Raw genomic sequence first — 20,989 nt, 5'->3', positions numbered from 1 at the left:
TTAGATTATTAAACATCTGGAAAGAGCTCTATCATTATTATTTAACTTGTGGAACAACCCTTCAGAGAGTGACGGGGCACACACCCTCGGCATTTGACATGCATCCTGAAAGGCACTTTCATGTGAAAAATGGGAGGGGGGGGAGGGGGGGTGTTTGTCTGATGGTCTTAGATATGCAGGTCACTTGTAAAGGACAAGGTGGGCATCTGATACAGCAGCAAGTGTAGGGATGCACGGACGCAGTCGTATGAAAGAGCACCATTAGAAAGGAAAACACCCAGAATCAATAAATAGGTAGAAAATATAACAGGTAGAAAATGTAAGGGCAAATCTGTCAATTCAAGTGAAAAACAGTAATTCTGTTTGTGTATTAAAAAAAAGTGAACCAAGGCTTTGTTTGGTAGACGCAGTGTCGTATTGGCATAAAACAATGTCCACACCTTCATGCATATTTACACCAGACTAAAACACACACACACACACACACACACACACACACACACACCGTCTACAAGCTCAGTGCACTCTAACTCACATACACACAAACTAACATTCAAACACTTAAATGCATAGTTCATGCAAATAAGAAAATTCTGTCATGATTTACTCACCCGTCATGTCATTACAAATCTGTCTGACTTTCTTTCCTGGAACACAAAAGGACACGATTCTCCACCACCATTCACTTTCAGTGCATCTTTTTTTCCACAAAATGAAAGTGAATGGTGACTGAGGCTTCTAACTTCTGATTCAGCCTAACATCTTTTGTGTGCCATGGAAAAAAAAAATAAATAAATAATATGGGCTTAAAACATCATGAGGATGAGTAAATGACAGAATATTCATTTTTTTGCGTGAACTATCCCTTTAAGTTTTCATACATGCAGCTGCATGTGTGCAGCTCTCCTTGTTGTACAAGCATGAATTATCTATCATTTTAGTACTCTGCACTACTCAGTGCCCAAAACGGTGCACATCTATCTGCACTTTATCATGCAACCCCCCAACCCCACATCCACACAGGAGAGCCTGTTAATCATGTATAGTTAGTGTGTGCCAAAGAGAGTCTGCCATTGACAATATTGTACATACACACGTACACTGGAAGCACAGGGGACATTGAAAATGAAGGATTGAACACCATTATAGTCCATTAGTGGAGCAGCAGTGGACATTTTTTACAAGAACGACCTGAGGGAGGGTGTGGCCTGGTGGCAGAAGTCAAGATTCCTTCCAGCGAATTTCCATTATTTTGTAATTTTCTTCGCAATCCTCCCTTATTTTTTGTTTGCCGAAACCTCAGACAGGTGTGACCAAATTTAGCTTTTGGAATGTTATGAGTTCCATCCCTCCCACGTTGTCCAATCAGGCCTCAATGTAACATTTCCACAGTAAAAGGGGAGGTTTATCTGGTATTTAGTGTGGAAAAAACGTGGAACATTCATTTAATACATTCTATCTTCTTCTTGTTCTTCTATGGAAGGCTAGGTGCGTGGCTTTGAAAACCACATTCCGTATCAATTTTCAATAAGTGTATAACCATTTTCCCAATAGGCAACAGTATCCCTGTGGCTCGGCCATTTGAATCGAAGCATAAAAGAAAGCAGCAGCAACTTATAAAGAACAACTCAATTGCTTTTGTGGTATTAAGGCCCAAATCATAGCATTGAAAATACATTGCACTAAAATTTCCCATTCTACAGCTCCCGAATAACAGTACTTCCTGGACAAAAAAATCTCTCTCCACTGTCTCTGAATATGTTCCTTATAAATGTATCTACACATGGACACCTTAAAGTCCTATTCGCTTTGAGAATATACACACACACACACACACACACACACACACACACACACACACACACACACACACACACACACACACACACACACACACACACACACACCACACACACCACCCTGACAACATTTATGAATATAATATCATAGACTAATTCTAGCTAAACTTTCTGCATGTAAACTAGCTACTGGCCATAAAATCGTCTCATTATTAAGATAATGACCCTGTTTACGTTCTTTAGTCTAGACCAGTTTTAAACCCTGTTTCCTTCAGATGGACCCTTTGGATTGGCTCACAAAGTGCCAGACTTGTCACTGCCAAAGCTTGGACTGGGATTAGGAGGTTGCTGGGAAGGTGGAGGGTTGGCTTTGGGGAGAACAGGCGGTTTGGGGCGTAGCACGGGTGGGCGGAGAGTAACGCCCATGCGGGGCGAAGCAATAGGTTTGAAGGTGGCCACAGGGTCGTTGGAGCGGCGGGACAAAGGGCCGGGCAGTGGGGGGAGAGGAGGTAGGGGGCTTATAGGGCTGAGAGGACTCGGGGAATCAGACGGGCTGGATAAACTGGAGGGGGTGGAGCCTGATGGGCAAGAAGGGCTGCTCTTCACCTGCTCCAGGGTGTCCAGCACCAGGTCAGGAGCTGCGGTCTTGCCGTTCTGCCTCTCCAGCTCACGCAGCTCGTTCAATGCCAGACTCATAGTTTCCTGTAATTCCTGGAGAGAGAGCGTTAACTGTACAGTTATTACTAACATGACATGCTGTGTTAATTCAGCTTTAAGGAGTGTGTATTTGGTTGAATCTCAAAAAACCTGTCAAGAAATTAATTTTTGATTCATTAATTTTGAAGAATATATATGTGTGCATTTATATATAAATATATATGTATTTGTTACATAATATTACATACTATGATGTATAATTAAATTGTAGTATGTACTGTATATATATATATATATATATATATATATATATATATATATATATATATTTTAATTAAAAAGCATTAGATTACACGCATAAGTAAACGGCATGGCCATAAAGTTTGATTTTTTTTGCAAGAATGCGCCAAGTCTACGTGAAATGGGTTTGGCAATTGCATGCACAAAGCGCTAATGAGCAGGGTCAATTGCAATTTAATTTGGAAGTTCTTCTATGGTTATTGCTTCTCTGTCTCCATCTTATTATGTAATCCATTCCCAGTCAAGCACCAGTGATATAAACAAAGAAAGCACATGCATAAGAAGTTGGTAGTGTAAACGGACTATGCAATGAATTAGAAGAATAGAATGGACATTAACTTTATTACCACCTGTTGGTGGAATTTCCAAACTGCAAACTGAATTTATAATTTGGACTGAAAACAGACATGGTTCTGAAACGTCTTGCAATGACCTATTTCTAAGGAAAATAGCAAATTGCGCTATCGCAAACACTCCCACCCAAACACAAAAGTTGTGCTCAGAATTAGCGCTCTCATTAAAATTAGATAATATGTTTAATATGTATAATTATCACTATTGATAATAATGGCAATTATAAAAAAACTAAAAAAATCATCTGGATGCATTATAGTTATGAGAATTTGCATGGAATATGTGCTTAAATGTAATGAAAATAATGTCACAATGTAAAAACAATTGTCGAAAAAAGTCTTCATTTTCTTCATGCAAATTAATACTTCTTATGTGTCTTTTGATTTTGGGTTAAAATGTGACATGGACATAAGATTTCCATTAGATAACCCATTGGTATATCGGCACCTAACAAACCTGTGTCATAGTGTGAGGGTTCAACGTCTGAGAGCGTTGCACGGGTAGTCCACAGTGCAGTATGGATGGTGACTGGCGTATTGGAGGACTCTCTCGCTCCCTCTCTCTGCGCAGGGATTCGTGTCGGCTGAAGTTGGCTGTCACAGTGCCGTTGGAGGTGGCGTTGTGTCCAGTGCGTCTGTGGTGCTCGGGACTGTCCAGGGCACAGCTGTTCCCACGCAGCAGCTCCCGAGGGCTAAAATGCCCCGTTACGGTCACTGTTACTGGTGGAGAGCTGCGCTCCAGCCCGTTGCCATGGCAGTGGCCATCACTTAGACGACCAGGGACCCGGCGTAGGAGGGCCTCTGTCCTCTTCCTGTGTCTGAAAGTTATGAGGAGAGAAAAAGAGAGTGAAATGCAAAGTCAGTCAAATAAAGGAAGAGAAAAGTGACTAGGAGACTATCTCAACTAGTGGTAAAAATAGTCTTATTATCCTTCATTAAAATGTCTGTCTACAAATCTTCAAAGAGTCTTGAGAAATGGCGTTGAAACACCAAAAGCATTTTGTCAACTGGTTGGATCGACATTAATCAAGCTATAGAAAAGATAACAATTATAGCCTATTCAAATGGATTATGAGTTTCAATAACGTCAATACGTCATTTTAATTGTGTATAGTAATCAGCCCATCAGTAAAAGAAACAGAGGCATGCGCTTCAACACAGATTTGTTCTTGACAAAAACAAAATTAATCTCAACAAACATTTGTGTGCTCACCGGCTGATGAAGGTCTCTGGTAGTCTTGGTTCAGTAGGGGATGTCAGGGAGAGTCTGGAGCTCACTTCATCTGAAGGTGTGGTGCTGATCTCACTGTCTGCTTTCTGACTCAGAGTATCTGACATTGCCTCATCACTGAAATACATCATCCATCAACTTATCCATCCATCAAATATCTTATTGCTCAATTAAGAAATTATCCAAGTTTATAAAACTTTAATGCGTAACATTTTACCATATAACCACAGGATACTGCCAAAGTACCAGAGATACCACAATGTATCGGAGTTAACTTTTAATACTAATCAACAAAAATCATAAACAATATTAAAGCAGACATGGATACACAGAGGTTGGATCTCATTTTAAAATCAAAATGGTATTTTTTCCTTAAATGCAATACGAAATATAGATACATTATCACCTTTGTTACCATGAATGTGCTACACAGATGAAACTTTATGTTAGGTGTCTTTAACTACTATGTGCTAACATTCAAATACATACAATACAATGTATTTATTGTGTAACTATGTGGTGTTCTACTAAATTCTCACATAATTCACGTTTGCTGCTACTAAGGTTAAGGTACGGGAAGGTTTAGGGGTAGTGGTAAGGTTAGGGTTTAGGGTAAGGGTTGGGTTAGGGGTAAGGTTAACAGTGTAAGTGCTGATGTAATTAGATACATGCACTTTAAATGTAAGTACAATGCAACAACACATTATTACATGGTATCAAATTCTTAGGTACATAGTAGTTAAAGGCACCTAATATAAAGTGGGTCCATGTTTGTAAACTCACTCCTGCAGTGTGACGTATTGGTGTGGTATGAGCCCATCGATGCCGTTGTGTCGTCCCTCCCACCAGTCTTCAGACGCTCTCTGGAACAGCAGCAGTGTGGCACCTTTTTTAAACGTCAACTCTCGTCCAGAGCGGCCCACATAGTCAAACTTGGCTATGGCCTCTACAGGCTCACCCTCTGAAAGAGAGACCAAAAATTCAGGACTTTTTGAAAGACTTTGTGGCTTACCATAAAGAAAAAATATTTGACTTATTTTTATATTTAGGATATGCTTTTATTTGTACAAAAGATTTTTTATTGCTTTACACTAAAAAAAAAGTCTACTTTTTAAGATTAACTTTCATTTGTAGGACAAATTATACTAAATTTCAATCATACTAAATAGAGTAATCTTTAAAATATGTACATATTTTGAAGCATTGTAAATTAAAAAAAATGTATAAAAAATATAGCAATAAAATAAACTAAATATTTTTTTAGATTAATGCGATTTTTTCTCAGAAATTGTAAAACATTTCAAAGTTTGTGTAATACCGTCTATTAAATATCTAAAATGTAAAATCAAAAGATAAATAAACACCATAAAAATGTATTTTGAAGAAAATTTTGAGAATGAGCTTTATTTCAAAGTATGCTACACATACATAGAAGCTTCCAGTGCAACAACAAGACAGAGATAACAAAAAATACAATAAAAATAAGTATATATATAGAAATACACAATAACATACGCACACATTTTTTTATATATACAGTGCATCCTGAAAGTATTCACAGTGCATTTTGTTATGTTACAGCCTTATTCCAAAATTTATTAAATTCATTATTTTCCTCAAAATTCCACAAACAATACCCCATAATGACAACGTGAAAGAAGTTTGATTGAAATCTTTGCAAATTTATAAAAAATATAAAACAAAAAATAAATCCACCTGTGGTAAATTCAGTTGAATGGACATGATTTGGAAAGGCACACACCTGTCTATATAAGGTCCCACAGTTAACAGTGCATGTCAGAGCATAAACCAAGCCATGAAGTCCAAGGAATTGTCTGTAGACCTCTAAGACAGGATTGTATCGAGGCACAGACCTGTGGAAGGGTACAGAAAAATGTCTGCAGCATTGAAGGTCCCAATGAGCACAGTGGCCTCCATCATCCATAAATGGAAGAAGTTTGGAACCACCAGGACTCTTCCTAGAGCTGTCCGCCTGGCCAAACTGAGCGATCGGGGAAGAAGGGCCTTAGTCAGGGAGGTGACCAAGAACCCGATGGTCACTCTGACAGAGCTCCAGCATTTCTCTGTGGAGAAAAGGAGAACCTTCCAGAAGAACAACCATCTCTGTAGCACCTCACCAATCAGGCCTGTATGGTAGAGTGGCCAGACGGAAGCCACTCCTCAGTAAAAGGCACATGACAGCCCGTTTGGAGTTTTCCAAAAGGCACCTGAAGGACTCTCAGACCATGAGAAACAAAATTCTCTGGTCTGATGAAACAAAGATTGAACTCTTTGGCCTGAATGGCAAGCGTAATGTCTGCAGGAAACCAGGCACCGCTCATCACCTGACCAATACCATCCCTACAGTGAAGCATGGTGGTGGCAGCGTCATGCTGTGGAGATGTTTTTCAGCGGCAGGAACTGGGAGACTAGGGAAAGATGAATGCAGCAATGTACAGAGACATCCTTGATGAAAACCAGCTCCAGAGCGCTTTGGACCTCAGACTGGGGTGAATGTTCATCTTCCAACAGGACAACGACCCTAAGCACATAGCCAAGATAACAAAGGGTTGGCTATGAGACAACTCTGTGAATGTTCTTGAGTGGACCAGCCAGAGCCCAGACTTGAACCCGACTGAACATCTCTGGAGAGATCTGAAAATGTCTGTGGACCGATGCTCCCCATCAAACCTGATGGAGCTTGAGAGGTCCTGCAAAGAAGAATGGGAGAAACTGCCCAAAAATAGGTGTGCCAAGCTTGTAGCATCATACACAAATGACTTGAGGCTGTAATTGGTGCCAAAGGTACTTCAACAAAGTATTGAGCAAAGGCTGTGAACACTTATGTACATGTGATTTAAAAAAATAAATATAAATGTAATACATTTGCAAAGATTTCAAACAAACTTCTTTCATGTTGTCATTATGGGGTATTGTTTGTAGAATTTTGAGGAAAATAATGAATTTAATCAATTTTGGGATAAGGCTGTAACATAACAAAATGTGGAAAAAGTGAAGCGCTGTGAATACAGATGCACTGTATACACACACACATATATTACAAAGACAAATCTGTTATATACAGATAGTGCAAGGGATTGTAATGGCAGAAGAGGGAGGATATGTTGGATAAATATAAATATACTAAGCCGTGTATTGCACATAATTATTTCTCAATGGGGCAGTTTTAATGGTTCGTGAGATGGATAGCCTGAAATAAAAAATAAAAAAAACTGTTCTTGTGCCTGACGGTTCTGGTTTTCCAGCCCTTTTCCTTACTCTATATGCCTTCCAAATGCAGGGTGGTTGAAGGAGGTGTTGATGTTTGTGTCAAGTGAAGGTCAGCGATTTAAATGAATAGCTTAACAGACCATATTCTAGCAAGACCATAGTTCTATGCCTTTATAATACTGTTAAATGTTGAGAGCACAACAAGCACACAAGAGTGCATCCATGTACCGGCTGCGTGAAGCTCTCCGCTCGCACGCTGAGTCGTTTGGCTCTCGGACAAAACTGGATGCACGCTCACAAATATACGCTGCTCTGTGAAATCTCCCTGCTCTCACTCAGAGAGTGTGTGTGCGCACATTTTAAATATTTAAATTAAATGTATTTAAATATGCTTATCCTACTATTGCTAGAACTCATTTCTGAGTGCAAGCTCTTGGCCCTCTCCAAATTCTGTGTAATGATGCAGTTCTGCCAAAAATATGCCTACATATTTGCATGCATATTAATTACCCTCCTCACTCGTCTGTGTTTCTGTCCCACCATCCTGTTCTCCCTCCTCAAACGCTCCCGGTTCACTGTATGGACTTTCACTAAAAACACAGCAATATTTTAGAGAGTACATTATATCCAAAATGCTGCAATCCACATTCAGCACACACACAAATACACACTCATCTCACCAGTACTCAGTATTGCTCATGCATTTCTCATAAACTGGTCCTTCCAGCTCTTTGGTGTCAGGGAAGATGGTCTCATGGTGGATTATGATTGTTTTGATGATCTCGTTGACGTGTGCCTGACAGGAGACCTGGTCTAAGAGGTCCGGAGTGGGCATCAGAGTCGGACCAAAGCAGATGGCGAGATTTCCAGGGTCCATCATGTTCTCGTCACTGTACTGGGACAAACTGGAGAGAAATTGACCCAATAACTGTGTAAACTATGCAACTAATAACACTTTCCTCTGTATTCTAATCAACAGTCAGGAAGGAAAGATTTTTCTTCTATTACTTGATAAAACTTCTGACCAAGCACCAGTAACTAGTTCTTTTGAGGAGTAACATAAGGACCTACATGATATGATGGATGTCTAATTCCTCTCGAGTGCACTGCTATAACTATGCTTTCTCAATCGGAGTGGATCAGCCTCTCAAATTTCTTGTGGAGGAGTCATAAAAATTCCATATCGCACCTTTTCTCTTTGCACCTTTACTCATCCCTTAACACTCTCTTTCTTTTGCACTCATTCCCTCTGTCTGTCTCACGCCACCTTTCACAATCTCTCTCTCGGCACAGAGGTGGGAGTGCATTTAATTTCCACTGTGAAAACGAATGCTTAGTTTAGATGCCTTTCTCCTATTCACAGAGACACTTGCGATTTTCTGTTGTGTTGTGTACAGTAAGTGTGTGTGTTTAGTAGAAACGTTGATGAATATATAGAATATACATAAAAGAGTACAAACAGGCACCACAAGATACATACCCTTATTTTTTCCTAGATTCTTAGAGGGGGTATGAGAAAGAGTTTCTCACCTGATCTTGTTATAATTGATCATAGTTAGTTTGGTCTGTTTTGAGTATGTGGGTCATATGACTTGGTTTAAATGTTCTATGAGTGTTAAGTCAGCCTGTCCTAAAACCAACATGGTGCAGGATATGCTGACTTTATGATAATTAATTATATTTCAATCTTACATTTCTTCAGTAACAATAAAACTGCTTATATTAATTGTGAACATTGTCTTAAGATGCAGAAGAAAATCAAGTAATTTTTTGTTCATGTTGTTATTTAGCACATTTTGAAGTGTGCGTATCATCTGAGATATGTTGCCAGACTGAGGCAAGTAAAAGGGATAATCCACAATATTACACATACACACTTATTACACTTACACATGTCATACATGCAACCTTAAAGCTAAACTTCTCTCAATTTTGTCTCACACACACACACACACACACACACACACACACACACACACACACACACACACACACACACACACACACACACACACACACACACACACACTGACATTTTGCTCATTCTCACATTTGTTGTATTTGAAGTGGATAATTGAGGCTATGATTCATAATGTTTGTCAGTTGAGGGTGCTATTGTGCCGTTGTTGAATTCGACCACCACAGTATCAAACAATGGTGCTCTTTTGCTCTGTTTGGTTTCAAAATTATCTTTGGTGGGTGGAATTTTGGAATGAGGGGGCGTGGTTAATTCAACAGCTCAGTCAAGTGAAAGCTTCAGAACTACATTCGCTTACAGCACCTTTAAAACTACATTCTAAAGTTTAAATAAGATTAGTAGCGAAGCTGAATAGTTCAAATATTTTGGTATTTAAATAGTTTCTCCTATCCCATCTTAATATGCAAAGACAACAATAAATAAGCCATTTGTAGATTCATTTTCTCAAAATCTGTAAACACCTTTGCACTATTAATCTTCCTCTTAGTTTTGAGTGATCCGTCCAACCTCAGAAAGGGGGCATATGCGGAGGGCTGTTTGAAAACTGTACATTTTTGCAATTCCATTTGGTGGCACACTTCAGCTTTAAATAATACAAATTTAAGTCTATGGTAAATTATGTCCTAATTTAGATAGCCAAGTAAATTTGTGCATGTACGTGTGCTTATACTCACTGGTTGAGGAATGCAAACAGGTATCTCATGACCACCAGTGTTGGTCGTGGTGTCATCATCAGTATTTTCCGGATGGAGAGGGCACGCTCATACAGACTTTCAGTTCCTGTTGAAGGTACGTGAGCACACAAGTTTGTAAACAAGGCCAATCAGAACTTTCACGTGCTTAAATAGGCAGGACTCTTTACAGACATGTGAAAAGACGCCAGTTGTCTAAACTCCCCAGGAAAGCTGAACATTGTCATTTCCTGAACGCTTGTAACACCATTTCTATCATCCACCTTTCCTTTCCTTCCTCTATCCTTCCTCACACACGCACACACATGCATATAAACACACACATATGACTGCAGAGGAAGACAAGCACTCACGGATGCAGGCGATGAGATCGTTGAACTTCTCCTTTGGAAAAAGAGGGTTGTCCAGGTTTCTGAAGTGCATTTTCAGCACACCCGCCACTGAGTTAATGTCATGGTTATTTTCCTCGTCAGTCAAGGGGTCGTTGCCTGGGAAACAGCCACTAAGATGAGAGTGTATCCATGGTGGAAGATCTTTTAAATTTTAATCTGTGATTTTCACATTTTAATGAAGATCTGAGCTTCTAAAAAGCTGCTGGTATTGGTTAATATATTACACATATTACAGTTTTAATTACATTTAATTGTGTTTGTCTGTACTCCATAATCTCTGCTGATGTTCAAAACAGTGGAAACAAAGACTTTCACTTAATATATGGTGTTTCTTCAACTGCAGACACTTTTATCTCCCAGTAGTTGATTTTATCAAAAACATTTGTCTTTTGCTAATTAAGAAATGAATTTTTCTCCCATTTTATGATATATAATTGTCATTTCCACCACAGATCAGTCAAATACAATTCATCATTTGAGATGTGGTGAAAATGATCTTAATGTTTCAGAGAAAAAAAAGAGAAAAGTAAAAAGCATGTTTTAAAGAGTTAACTTTAAGAGTCTAAAAGTACACAAACCTCGTTCAAAAGAGTTCTTAATGTCATTGACTTCAACCTGTGAGCCCGAAACCCTGAAAATACCCTGGTGTTGCAGACCTGGAAAAAGAAAAATAAGAAATCATAACCACATTTAAGTGCAAGTGGATCCATGCATGTGTTGTATTCATTATTTCTTTGTATTATAATTTATAATATATAAATAATCTGAATGACAGTGAAAGGCCCCCAGATAAAGGTAATCTAGAACATAATGATTAAAATAATTATAAACATATCATAAATATTATAATTCAGATAATTCAAATACATTACATCATGTACATATATAAATATTGTGCCAACAGACAAGTACAGCCATTAGACAAAGCAAAAAGTGGTTTTAAAACCAAAATATTGTTTTATTATTTCCATATTCTTGAACATTACCCAATTATGGGCCTTCTTCCCTCTGCTCTAGTTTTAATTGTTGGTATATGTACTCATAAATCAGACGGACACTTGTAGTTTCGTTGCATCTCACTAGTTTTCAGCGCCTCTAGTCATGAGCACTGTATTTATAGGACCATATATTAAGTTAAACATAATTTGAAACAAAAAATCACATCTAGAAATCCTTGTATTCATTTTCATGTAATTAACTGCATCAAAAGAATGCCATAAATCTACAGGGCTAATTTATATATATAGGCTTGCAGTGTATTCCTCACCATATAGATTAATAAAGCGAATGCAGCTTTCCACAATCAAAGGGATAGCCTTCCCAGAGTCCTGAAAACACATCATCAAACATCAGTTCATGAACATTGTAAACAGTATGACACAAATGTTGATACAGTTGTAAGCACACAGGTGTAAACTGAACACAGACTGTGTTACCTGGTGTCTGCTGTGGGAGTTGCGTCGACGGCTAAATGATAAGAGAGAAATACAACTGAAACAAGAGATTTAGCATTCAAAAAGGTCATGAGGACCTTTACAAATATCAAGAGGAGCCTTTGATTTGGAATAGCATATGCAAAAAATAAGGGCAATAAAGGAAGGTCGGACAAAGACACATAGATGACGAGATATACCTGGTTGTCATGATGTCAGCTCTGTATCCTGTGGACAAAGACATTGTATTAGGTGACATTTGATTGGATGGAAGGAAACCAGGAACATTTGATTTTGGGAGAAGTGCAATGTCACCTTCTGCTATGCTCCTCTTTAACATGTCGTGTTTGGCTTGCAGTTTAGCGACAAGATTGCTTCCTTCGAGATACTCCTTTAGTTTCTATAGCCACAAAAATACACGCACAGTCAATAATAATCTAATTACACTGGTAAATTAATGATCTAATCAGTCCTGGTCATCCTTCAGTGGCCATAAAATAAGTTGAAAAATACTGACGTTGAATCAGGTTAAGACCATTAAACTGTTGATCACAGCACTACAAATATGCAGCATGGACAGGACATCAGCATTAAGTCTGAACTGAAGCAAGGAGGATTTCTATTTACTTTCATTGTATGGACAAAAGTTACAATGAAAGTGAATGGTGACTTAAGCGGTCATTCTGCCTGACATATCCCTTTGTGTTCCATGAAATATTGTAACATGGATTTGGAACAACGTAAGGGTAATTGATGACAGAATTTCCATTTTTGGGAATTTTTTTGAACCATCCCTTTAAACATTACATTTTCAAAATGGTTGTGTCTTACAGTGACTCCCAATTAGAGTCGGTCTTGCTGTGTGTGGGCCAACATTTACTGTGAAATAGAAGAGCTCGGTTTCCTGCTGGTTGGCACGTTTCTTGGCCAGGCTGGGTTTGCTGAGGTAAGTGTCTGATATGCTGGATTTGACAGACTCAGTGGAGCGACTGTGATGGAAGCTCTCTGACACATCATAGTCCTCCATATTCACCATGTCCTGGATAGTGCTGAGGGTGGCTTCTGATGTCTTTTTCACCTTCAGTGGGAATACAGAATACAATGGTATAGAGAAGTTATCAGATGGTAATGCCATGGTGCTTTGCTATATGACACAGTACTGAATGATTACTTCAAAATGGCATACTACCTAAACATTTTTAAATAATTTTTTATTTAGTTTTTGTCTTGTTTTCCACAAAATATATCTGAACATCCGTAAAAAAATTTTATTTGTATTATTATTAACAAGATATTAAAAGTGCGCTCAATATTTTTTAAGGTGCACTTAGTATTACACTGACACCTAGCGGTGTGGATGCAGCATCATTTCAAACACAATAGTTTTCAAAAATGGCATTGCAGAAATTCACTATTTACAGCTATGATTAATCTAATCCATGAGTGAAATTGCCCAATAACATGGTGGTTACTGAGATTAAGCTTGTGGCAATTCAGTTGGTCAAGTGATTCTAACATGGCAGCCCCCATGAGGGGACCCTCTACATGTAGAATAAATGACCATCCTCTCAGTGGCAGACCACGTACAACAACACCTGCACAGCCTTTGACACAGTCAACTATCAGATCCTACATTCCACCCTCTCTATTCTGAATTCCTATCTCTAAGGCAGGTCCTTCAAGGTAGCCTGGAGAGGTGAGGTGTCCAAGTCACATCAGCTACTTACTAGGGTACCTCAGGTATCAGTGCTTGGGCCACTTCTCTTATACACAACATCACTGGGACCAATCATACAGGCACATGGTTTCTCTTACCACTGCTATGCAGATGACACACAGCTCTACTTGTCTTTCCAGCCCAACGACACCACGGTGACTGCTCGACTGCTTGTTTGGCAAACATCCTGGCCTGGATGAAGTAACACCACCTGCAACTTAACCCAGCCAAGACCGAACTCCTTGTCTTTCCAGCCAACCCTGCAGTTGAACACAACATCACCGTGCAGCTGGGTCAACTACAGTAACGCCTTCCAAAACGCCTTCCAAACATTTCATAGACCACATCTCAAAGACAATAAGATCATGTAGATTTACACTCTACAATATCATGAAGATAAGACTCTTCCTCTCTGAACATGCCACACAACTGCTTGTTCAGTCATTAGTCATAACTAGATTGGACTACTGTAACTCTCTCATTGCAGGCCTCCCTGCATGCACAATTAGACCCCTGCAGATTATCCAGAGTGCAGCAGCACGTCTGGTCTTTAATGAACCAAAGAGATTGCATGTTACACCCTTGTCTCTCTCCACTGGCTGCCGGTTGATGCACGTATCAATATACAGAACAGTCACTGGGTCTGCTCCAGCATACCTAAAATCATTTCTGCAGAGCTACCCGCCCACCAGAAGTCTGCGTTCGCCTTGTTGTACCAACACAAAGAGGCACCGAAACACTTTCCTGGACTTTCGGTTTCATAATACCACGTTGGTGGAATGACCTTCCCAACTCCATCCGTGAAGCTGACTCACTCTCTGTCTTCAAATAAAGGCTAAAAACACATCTTTTCCATGAGCACTTAACCAGTCACTTTAATCTGTCTTGATACTGTTCTGATGCTAGTGAAACTTTGTAATACAGCACTTTTCCTATTGCTGTCTACTTAAGATAATTCGCTTATAATGTATTCCTCTTTTGTAAGTCACTTTGGATAAAAGCGTCTGCCAAATTAATAAATGTAAAATATATACACAATAGTCACTTATTCTTTTTTTCACATTTAAAAATAATAGTGAAGTCATCACAACTATGGAATAATAGAAATGGAAATATGGGAATTATGTTGTGACAAAAAAATTAAAAAAAAACATCCAAAATAAATAAAAACTGTGTTATATTTTAGCATCTTCAAAGTGGCCATACTTTGCCTAGATTTTGCAGAAAAGTACTCTTGACATTTTCTCAAACAACTTCTTGAGGTATCACCCTGGGATGCTTTTTAAACAGTATTGAAGGAGTTCCCATCTATATGCTGGGCACTTAGTGGCTGCTTTTCTTAATTATTTGATACAAGTCATCCATTTCAAAAACTTTTTTTTTTATTATAACATTTTAGTTTTGTAATTAAAAACATTTATATGTTGGCACAATTATATTTTTGTCTACAAAACTAATTTCAAGCATTTAAGCATACGCCTTCAGATCAAATGATTTTAAGATAACGAGGAACATTTCAGTGAAGTGACCCCAAACTTTTGAATGGCAGTGTGTGTGTGTATATATATATATATATATATATTTATTTATTTATTTATTTTTACTAGAAAACAAGACAAAAATAAAGTTTTTTGCAGTATATACTAATTTGTATATATGCATGGAATGTATTGACCTACTACATTTGCCTAAAAGTGTAGTATACAATCGAGGTTCACTGAAAAGAATACTGTATCACTGTACACAATTCGTTGCCCTCTTCATTTCATGTGTGCCGAATAAACCTGAACACACAATCAGATTTTTTTAAAGACATTTCACATCTCCTTCTTGACCTATTTGATCGGACTGCCAAAGATTAAGACATTTTGGCACAATATTTGGTAAAAATGCTAAATAACTACATTCACTTCTTAATCACGTTATAATGTGGTACTTTTTGTTTAGTGACACTTTACATACTCTAATCAGGAACTGGTCTTTAGCTAATTAGATAAGGAAGAACAGAAAAATATCAAGCAAACACATCCACACAACTCTCTCCGTTCAGTCTAAACTCTGCAGTAAGAGCTTTCATCAGCACTTCTGCTGTGTCCTTCAAATGCTGAGAGCTGCAGGAAACAGCTGGCCTGCCAACAACCAGCCATAAACAACCTCACAACTCCAACAGAGACAGAGAAGATGGAAACAATATGTATGAATGCGTTTGTGCCTGTCGCTGTGAGGGAGAGTGCTGGTATGCATATATAGTACCTGATGACATGAAGAGAAAGAATGAGGGAGAGAGCGAATTGGAGAAATCGCGGTGTATGGCTGTCAGCTCATTCTTTATCCTATGGGGGAACCGCAGCTGCCGATGTGCTCATTCGAGAGGAAGGTATTGTGTGTGTGTGTGTGTGTGTGTGTCTCACCTCCTCATTTTCGATCTTCAGTGTGGAGAGGCGAGACTGCAGCTGCTGGAATCGGAGAAGGAGCTCGGCTTGCACCTGCGGCAGTGCCGTGATTTGACTCACCTAAAACATCAACACACATTTATTACTGAAACCATTCACCAATACAAACAATCATATACATTTGATATATTGAATTGGTCAATTAAAGGGACAGTTCACCCACAAAGGAAAATTCTGTTATCATTTACTCACCCTCATGTTGTTCCAAACCTGTATGACTATGTTCAAATGGAACAAAAATGGAAATATTAGGTAGAATGAACGCCTCAGTCACCATTCACTTTTACTATATGGAAAAAAGTGACTGAGGCTATTATTCTGCCTAATATCTCTTTTTGTGTTTCATGGAAAAAGTAATGTGGGTTTGGAACAAAATGAGGGTGAGAATATGATGATAAATGTATATTTTTAGGTGAAATATCAACACCAATTATAAAAACAATCAGAATTAAATGTATTGCATATACCATATGTTCTTTGCAGCTTCAGAAATTAACTTCCATAAATAGCCCCATAAATTTTTCATAAAAATAATACTGTCATCCTTTTATCCAGATCCTCAGATATCATTAACATATGTTATCAATCTGTAGAATCTGTACCCATATGATTAAATCAATATCAAATAATATTTCATGTATTAATGTTCATATTATTTTAAGAACTACATCAAAAATAAATGTTACAAAAATAAGTTACATTTTGGATCACTTTTGAGGTTTATGGCAAACTTTTATGCTGCCTTTATGTGCTTTTTGGAGCTTCAAATCGTTGTTCACTATTAACTAGCCTTGAATGGACCTACAGAGCTGAGAGATTGATGTTGTGCATTTAGCATGAGATAATTTTTGGGTGAACTATTTCTTTAATTTCTGACCATGGTTCCTTGCTCCTGTGCAAGACATAACTAGATTTTGGTTTTCTTTTTTCAAATTGCATGTGACCTGGTCTCCTAAGTGTGGTTGAAAGTTGAAGCGTGCAGGAGGAGTGAACGCTGTGGGGTACGTTTCCATAAACCGCTGCCGGTCACTGCCGGGGTCCAACCCCTCCACTGCCCCCTCCAAAATATCAAGGCCCTCGTGTCGAGAGGTTTCCAAGCTGTATTCCGCCGACAAGTAGGTCCGCAATGCCCTGCTCAGGCCCGCGTGGTAACCGAGATCACAACACTGTTAAAATACACATAAACACAATTGTTTTCCACATTGAATAGATTCATGTAAAGCAGTCACTCAAAAAGGATTATGAGAGGCAAACCTTTACTTTCAAGCGTTTATCTACAAATTATCCTCCCCTGCTTCTGTTCTCAGGGTTAATTTGAAAAATGTTTCACCTAGGCTTCACTGCAATTCACATCCCACCCCCACACTCTCTCTCTTTCACCCACCCACGTGCTGTCTTTATCTCTGTGTGAGCAGGTTTGACCTCTGTGACACAGCGCTCCGATCAGACAGATCAGAGCAAACCCTAATGAGCAAAACTCCGGACACAGCAAATACCGGAGCACAAACGGGATGTGTGAAAAATAGCTCCTGTGGAATCTCTTGTCCTTGCTGCACACTTCATTGAGTGCGTGTATGTGGGTAGTATTGAATAAATTTGTCTCTGTGAGATGTATTTGAAATGGCATACTACCAAAGTCTTTCTAACAAGTCAGTCCACTGTCGCCCATCTTTGGAACACCCTTGGGAGGCTATTTCCAATCATGACAGTGCAACTCCTAGCTACGTGAATGGGGGAACACTGAAATCTCAAAAACGGTTGGTCAAGATAACGATCAAACAACAAACAATTCTCTTCAAATACGCAATAAAATTTGATAATTTTGGAATCATAAATTGTGCTTCTGTACCTCATATTACGCTATAACACGCAATTTTCCCGGCTTGTATAGCTAATACGTATGCAAATTTTTTAGATGATTGACAGGCGATATCTGTTTCTAAAAGGTGATTGGCTCTTTTACCTGTAAGATGGGACTTCTACATCTGTTGATCATTGGGTGCTAGAGCTTCTTGGTTGGGTGTTCCAATTTCTTCCATTCATTTAAATAGAAGTGGCCCATCTCTGCTAAATAATCTCTGATACTACCTACTATTTTCTAAAAAGTTGTACAGTATGCATTATACATACATTGAAATGGTATGCACATTTTCTATATGGATGGATGACCTACTACACTTGCCAAAATGTATAATATGCAACCAGCGCATGTACATAAAATACTCTGGCTACGTTTCAGAATAGCATCTTACCATACTATTAGTCCAAATTCTGCAGTATGTGGTACGTATGTTGCGCACAGTATGCACATTTTCTGAATGCATGACCTATTGCATTGGCCAAAATGTGCACTATACTTTTCCAACCATAGCACATACATGAAATACTTAGCTACATTTGAAATAGCATACTACCATACTATTAGTATTGTTTCAGTAGTATGCAATATGTATACTGTGCCCAATATGCACGTTTTCTAAAAGCATGGAATACCTAGATAACCTACTCTATTTTCTAAAATGTGCAGTATCATATGGAAAAAAACACAGGACATATTCAGTCTGGCCATTCTCCATTGACCTATACACACACATACATATACACTGTATCTCCTTGACAAATTATTTGACTGGAGTGCTAAAACGTAATTTTCACACAAGTAAAAATGCAAAATAAACGCATTCAATTCCGAGACATTAACTGGAAGCCACTAGATGAAATAAAGTGTATTTTCTTTTTTTGTAACATGTTAAAATTCATATATTGCTAAATATAGCATAAGTACTTGTACTTTGTATCCATCATGTATTTCTTAATTTAAAGGTGGCAGCATGCTATCTACCAAAACCAAAAACGCAATAAAAAGGAAAAAAAAAAAAACACGCAATCTGAGATTATATGTCAACAATGTAACATAATAACATTTAAAATATTTAGAGCATACAGTTATGCATACTATTTCACATACTATTTTTAAAAATATAGTAGGCAGCATAGAGAATATACTGTACACTGGGCAGTAATCAGTAACATCTATAGTATGATAGTATTGCATTCCAAAAATATCCTCAGTTCGTGCTACTGTTTCACAATCTGCTAATGTGTGCTTGTAATTAAAGGCTTAGTCTCCATCCCATCCTCCCTGTTACAGGGTGCATTTGTGCCTAATTAAAAACAGTGGAGACTTCCTTAATTACTAATTATTAATCAGGACTATCATTCATTACTGGGCTGGTGAAAAAGCAAATAAATGCAACCATAACACCATTCCCTTCACGCAGCTGCAATTTCCGGCCGTGGATTCACTGTCAACATGAGCAACAATATATGCCTTCCAAATCAGATACTCACGTCAATCAAATGCGACAGGTCGTTGATGTAATATTTAAACAGAGAGGCGTTGGTGGCCTCCAGAGTCAACAGATACTCGTTCCGGGCTTTCATAACCTTCAGTTTGTTCTCCGAGTACTTGGCTTGGCGCTGGAGGAAATTGATAGAGGTAGAGGAAGAGGGGGAATTGAAGGAGAAAGAAGGACAAAGTGTTAAGTGCAATATCTCCATCAAGGCAGAAGATAAAATGTTTTTATTGACAGACTAATCAACTGTCTTGCGTCTAATGCTTGTGCGTTAGCACAGTGAAGCTCTGTGATTTGCAATCTCTCGTTTAATTAAAGTTGTTCAGCTGCTGGTAAAACCCACAGATCTTTCAAAGCAACCTTTTTTATTAAATTGAGCAAGAATCCTTGAATAAGGGAGGGGTTTTCAAACTTAGAGCATCTAGTTGGTCTCTATAGGTTTCATGCAGTAATTCATAGTAGCTGGGTAAAAAGATGTTTTGCATCCTGGTTCTGACTATATAGTGTGTTTTAGCCTAGCTGTATAAGCCAATTAGCATCCAGGACCTGAGCCATTCGTTTAATCATTGAATAAGTCTGAATTTGCATTTGTTGGGATTTCAGTGTAATTGAAAATATATTAATGCATGTATGCATATACATCGATCAGCCTCAACATTAAAAGCACCTGCCTATTATTGTGTAGGTCCCCCTTGTGCGGCCAAAACAGCACCAACCCGCATCTCAGAAAAGCATTCTGAGATAATATTCTTCTCACCACAATTGTACAGAGCAGTTATCCGAGTTACCGTAGACTCTGTCAGTTCGAACCAGTCTGGCCATTCTCTGTTGACCTCTCTCATCAACAAAGCATTTCCATACACAGAACTGCCCCTCACTGGACATTTCTGGCACCATTCGGAGTAAATTCTAGAGACTGTTGTGCGTGAAAATTCGAGGAGATCATCAGTTACAGAAATACTCAAACAAGCCCATCTGGCACCAACAATCATGCCACACTCTAAATCACTGAGATCACATTTTTCCCCCATTCTGATGGTTGATGTGAACATTAACTAAAGCTCCTTACCCATATCTGCATGCTTTTATGCACTGCTTCCACACGATTGGCTGATTAGATAATCGCATGGATGATTGTTGGTGCCAGGGGCTGGTTTGAGTATTTCTGTAACAGCTGATCTCCTGGGATTTTCCCACAGTCTCTAGAATTTACTCTGAATGGCCAAAAACAAAAATATCAAGTGTGCAGCTGTACTGTGGATAGACATGCCTGGTTGATGAGAGAGATCAACAGAGAATGGCCAGACTGGTTTGAACTGACAAAGTATACGGTAACTCAGATAACCACTCTGTACAATTTTGTTGAGAAAAACATTATCTCAGAATGCTATTCTCAG

The 20,989-nt window shown here is 38.6% G+C and overlaps 1 protein-coding gene across 4 annotated transcripts in view; it reads right to left on the bottom strand.

Moving 5' to 3' along the window:
• Window positions 1-1,005: 1,005 nt before the first annotated feature.
• Window positions 1,006-20,989, bottom strand: part of LOC127639184 (SLIT-ROBO Rho GTPase-activating protein 1-like) — a 40,061-nt gene continuing 20,077 nt past the window's right edge. For 3 of the 4 annotated variants that reach the window (XM_052121079.1, XM_052121081.1, XM_052121082.1), the window contains 17 exons: window positions 19,588-19,716; window positions 17,181-17,402; window positions 16,195-16,296; window positions 12,947-13,144; window positions 12,382-12,466; window positions 12,267-12,294; window positions 12,070-12,100; window positions 11,901-11,961; window positions 11,212-11,289; window positions 10,595-10,729; window positions 10,224-10,329; window positions 8,252-8,476; window positions 8,082-8,161; window positions 5,124-5,301; window positions 4,323-4,457; window positions 3,567-3,927; window positions 1,006-2,510 (listed from right to left, as the gene is read on the bottom strand). In XM_052121079.1, the coding sequence (XP_051977039.1) occupies window positions 2,094-2,510; window positions 3,567-3,927; window positions 4,323-4,457; window positions 5,124-5,301; window positions 8,082-8,161; window positions 8,252-8,476; window positions 10,224-10,329; window positions 10,595-10,729; window positions 11,212-11,289; window positions 11,901-11,961; window positions 12,070-12,100; window positions 12,267-12,294; window positions 12,382-12,466; window positions 12,947-13,144; window positions 16,195-16,296; window positions 17,181-17,402; window positions 19,588-19,716 (2,571 nt within the window). In that variant the 3' untranslated portion in view covers window positions 1,006-2,093. The remainder of the gene's footprint in view (window positions 2,511-3,566; window positions 3,928-4,322; window positions 4,458-5,123; window positions 5,302-8,081; window positions 8,162-8,251; window positions 8,477-10,223; window positions 10,330-10,594; window positions 10,730-11,211; window positions 11,290-11,900; window positions 11,962-12,069; window positions 12,101-12,266; window positions 12,295-12,381; window positions 12,467-12,946; window positions 13,145-16,194; window positions 16,297-17,180; window positions 17,403-19,587; window positions 19,717-20,989) is intronic. The other variant, XM_052121080.1, reaches the window with a different exon arrangement.

The sequence above is a fragment of the Xyrauchen texanus genome, chromosome 47, assembly GCF_025860055.1.
Source record: "Xyrauchen texanus isolate HMW12.3.18 chromosome 47, RBS_HiC_50CHRs, whole genome shotgun sequence".
NCBI lineage: Eukaryota > Metazoa > Chordata > Actinopteri > Cypriniformes > Catostomidae > Xyrauchen > Xyrauchen texanus.
This window is presented reverse-complemented; position numbering and strand designations above follow the sequence as displayed.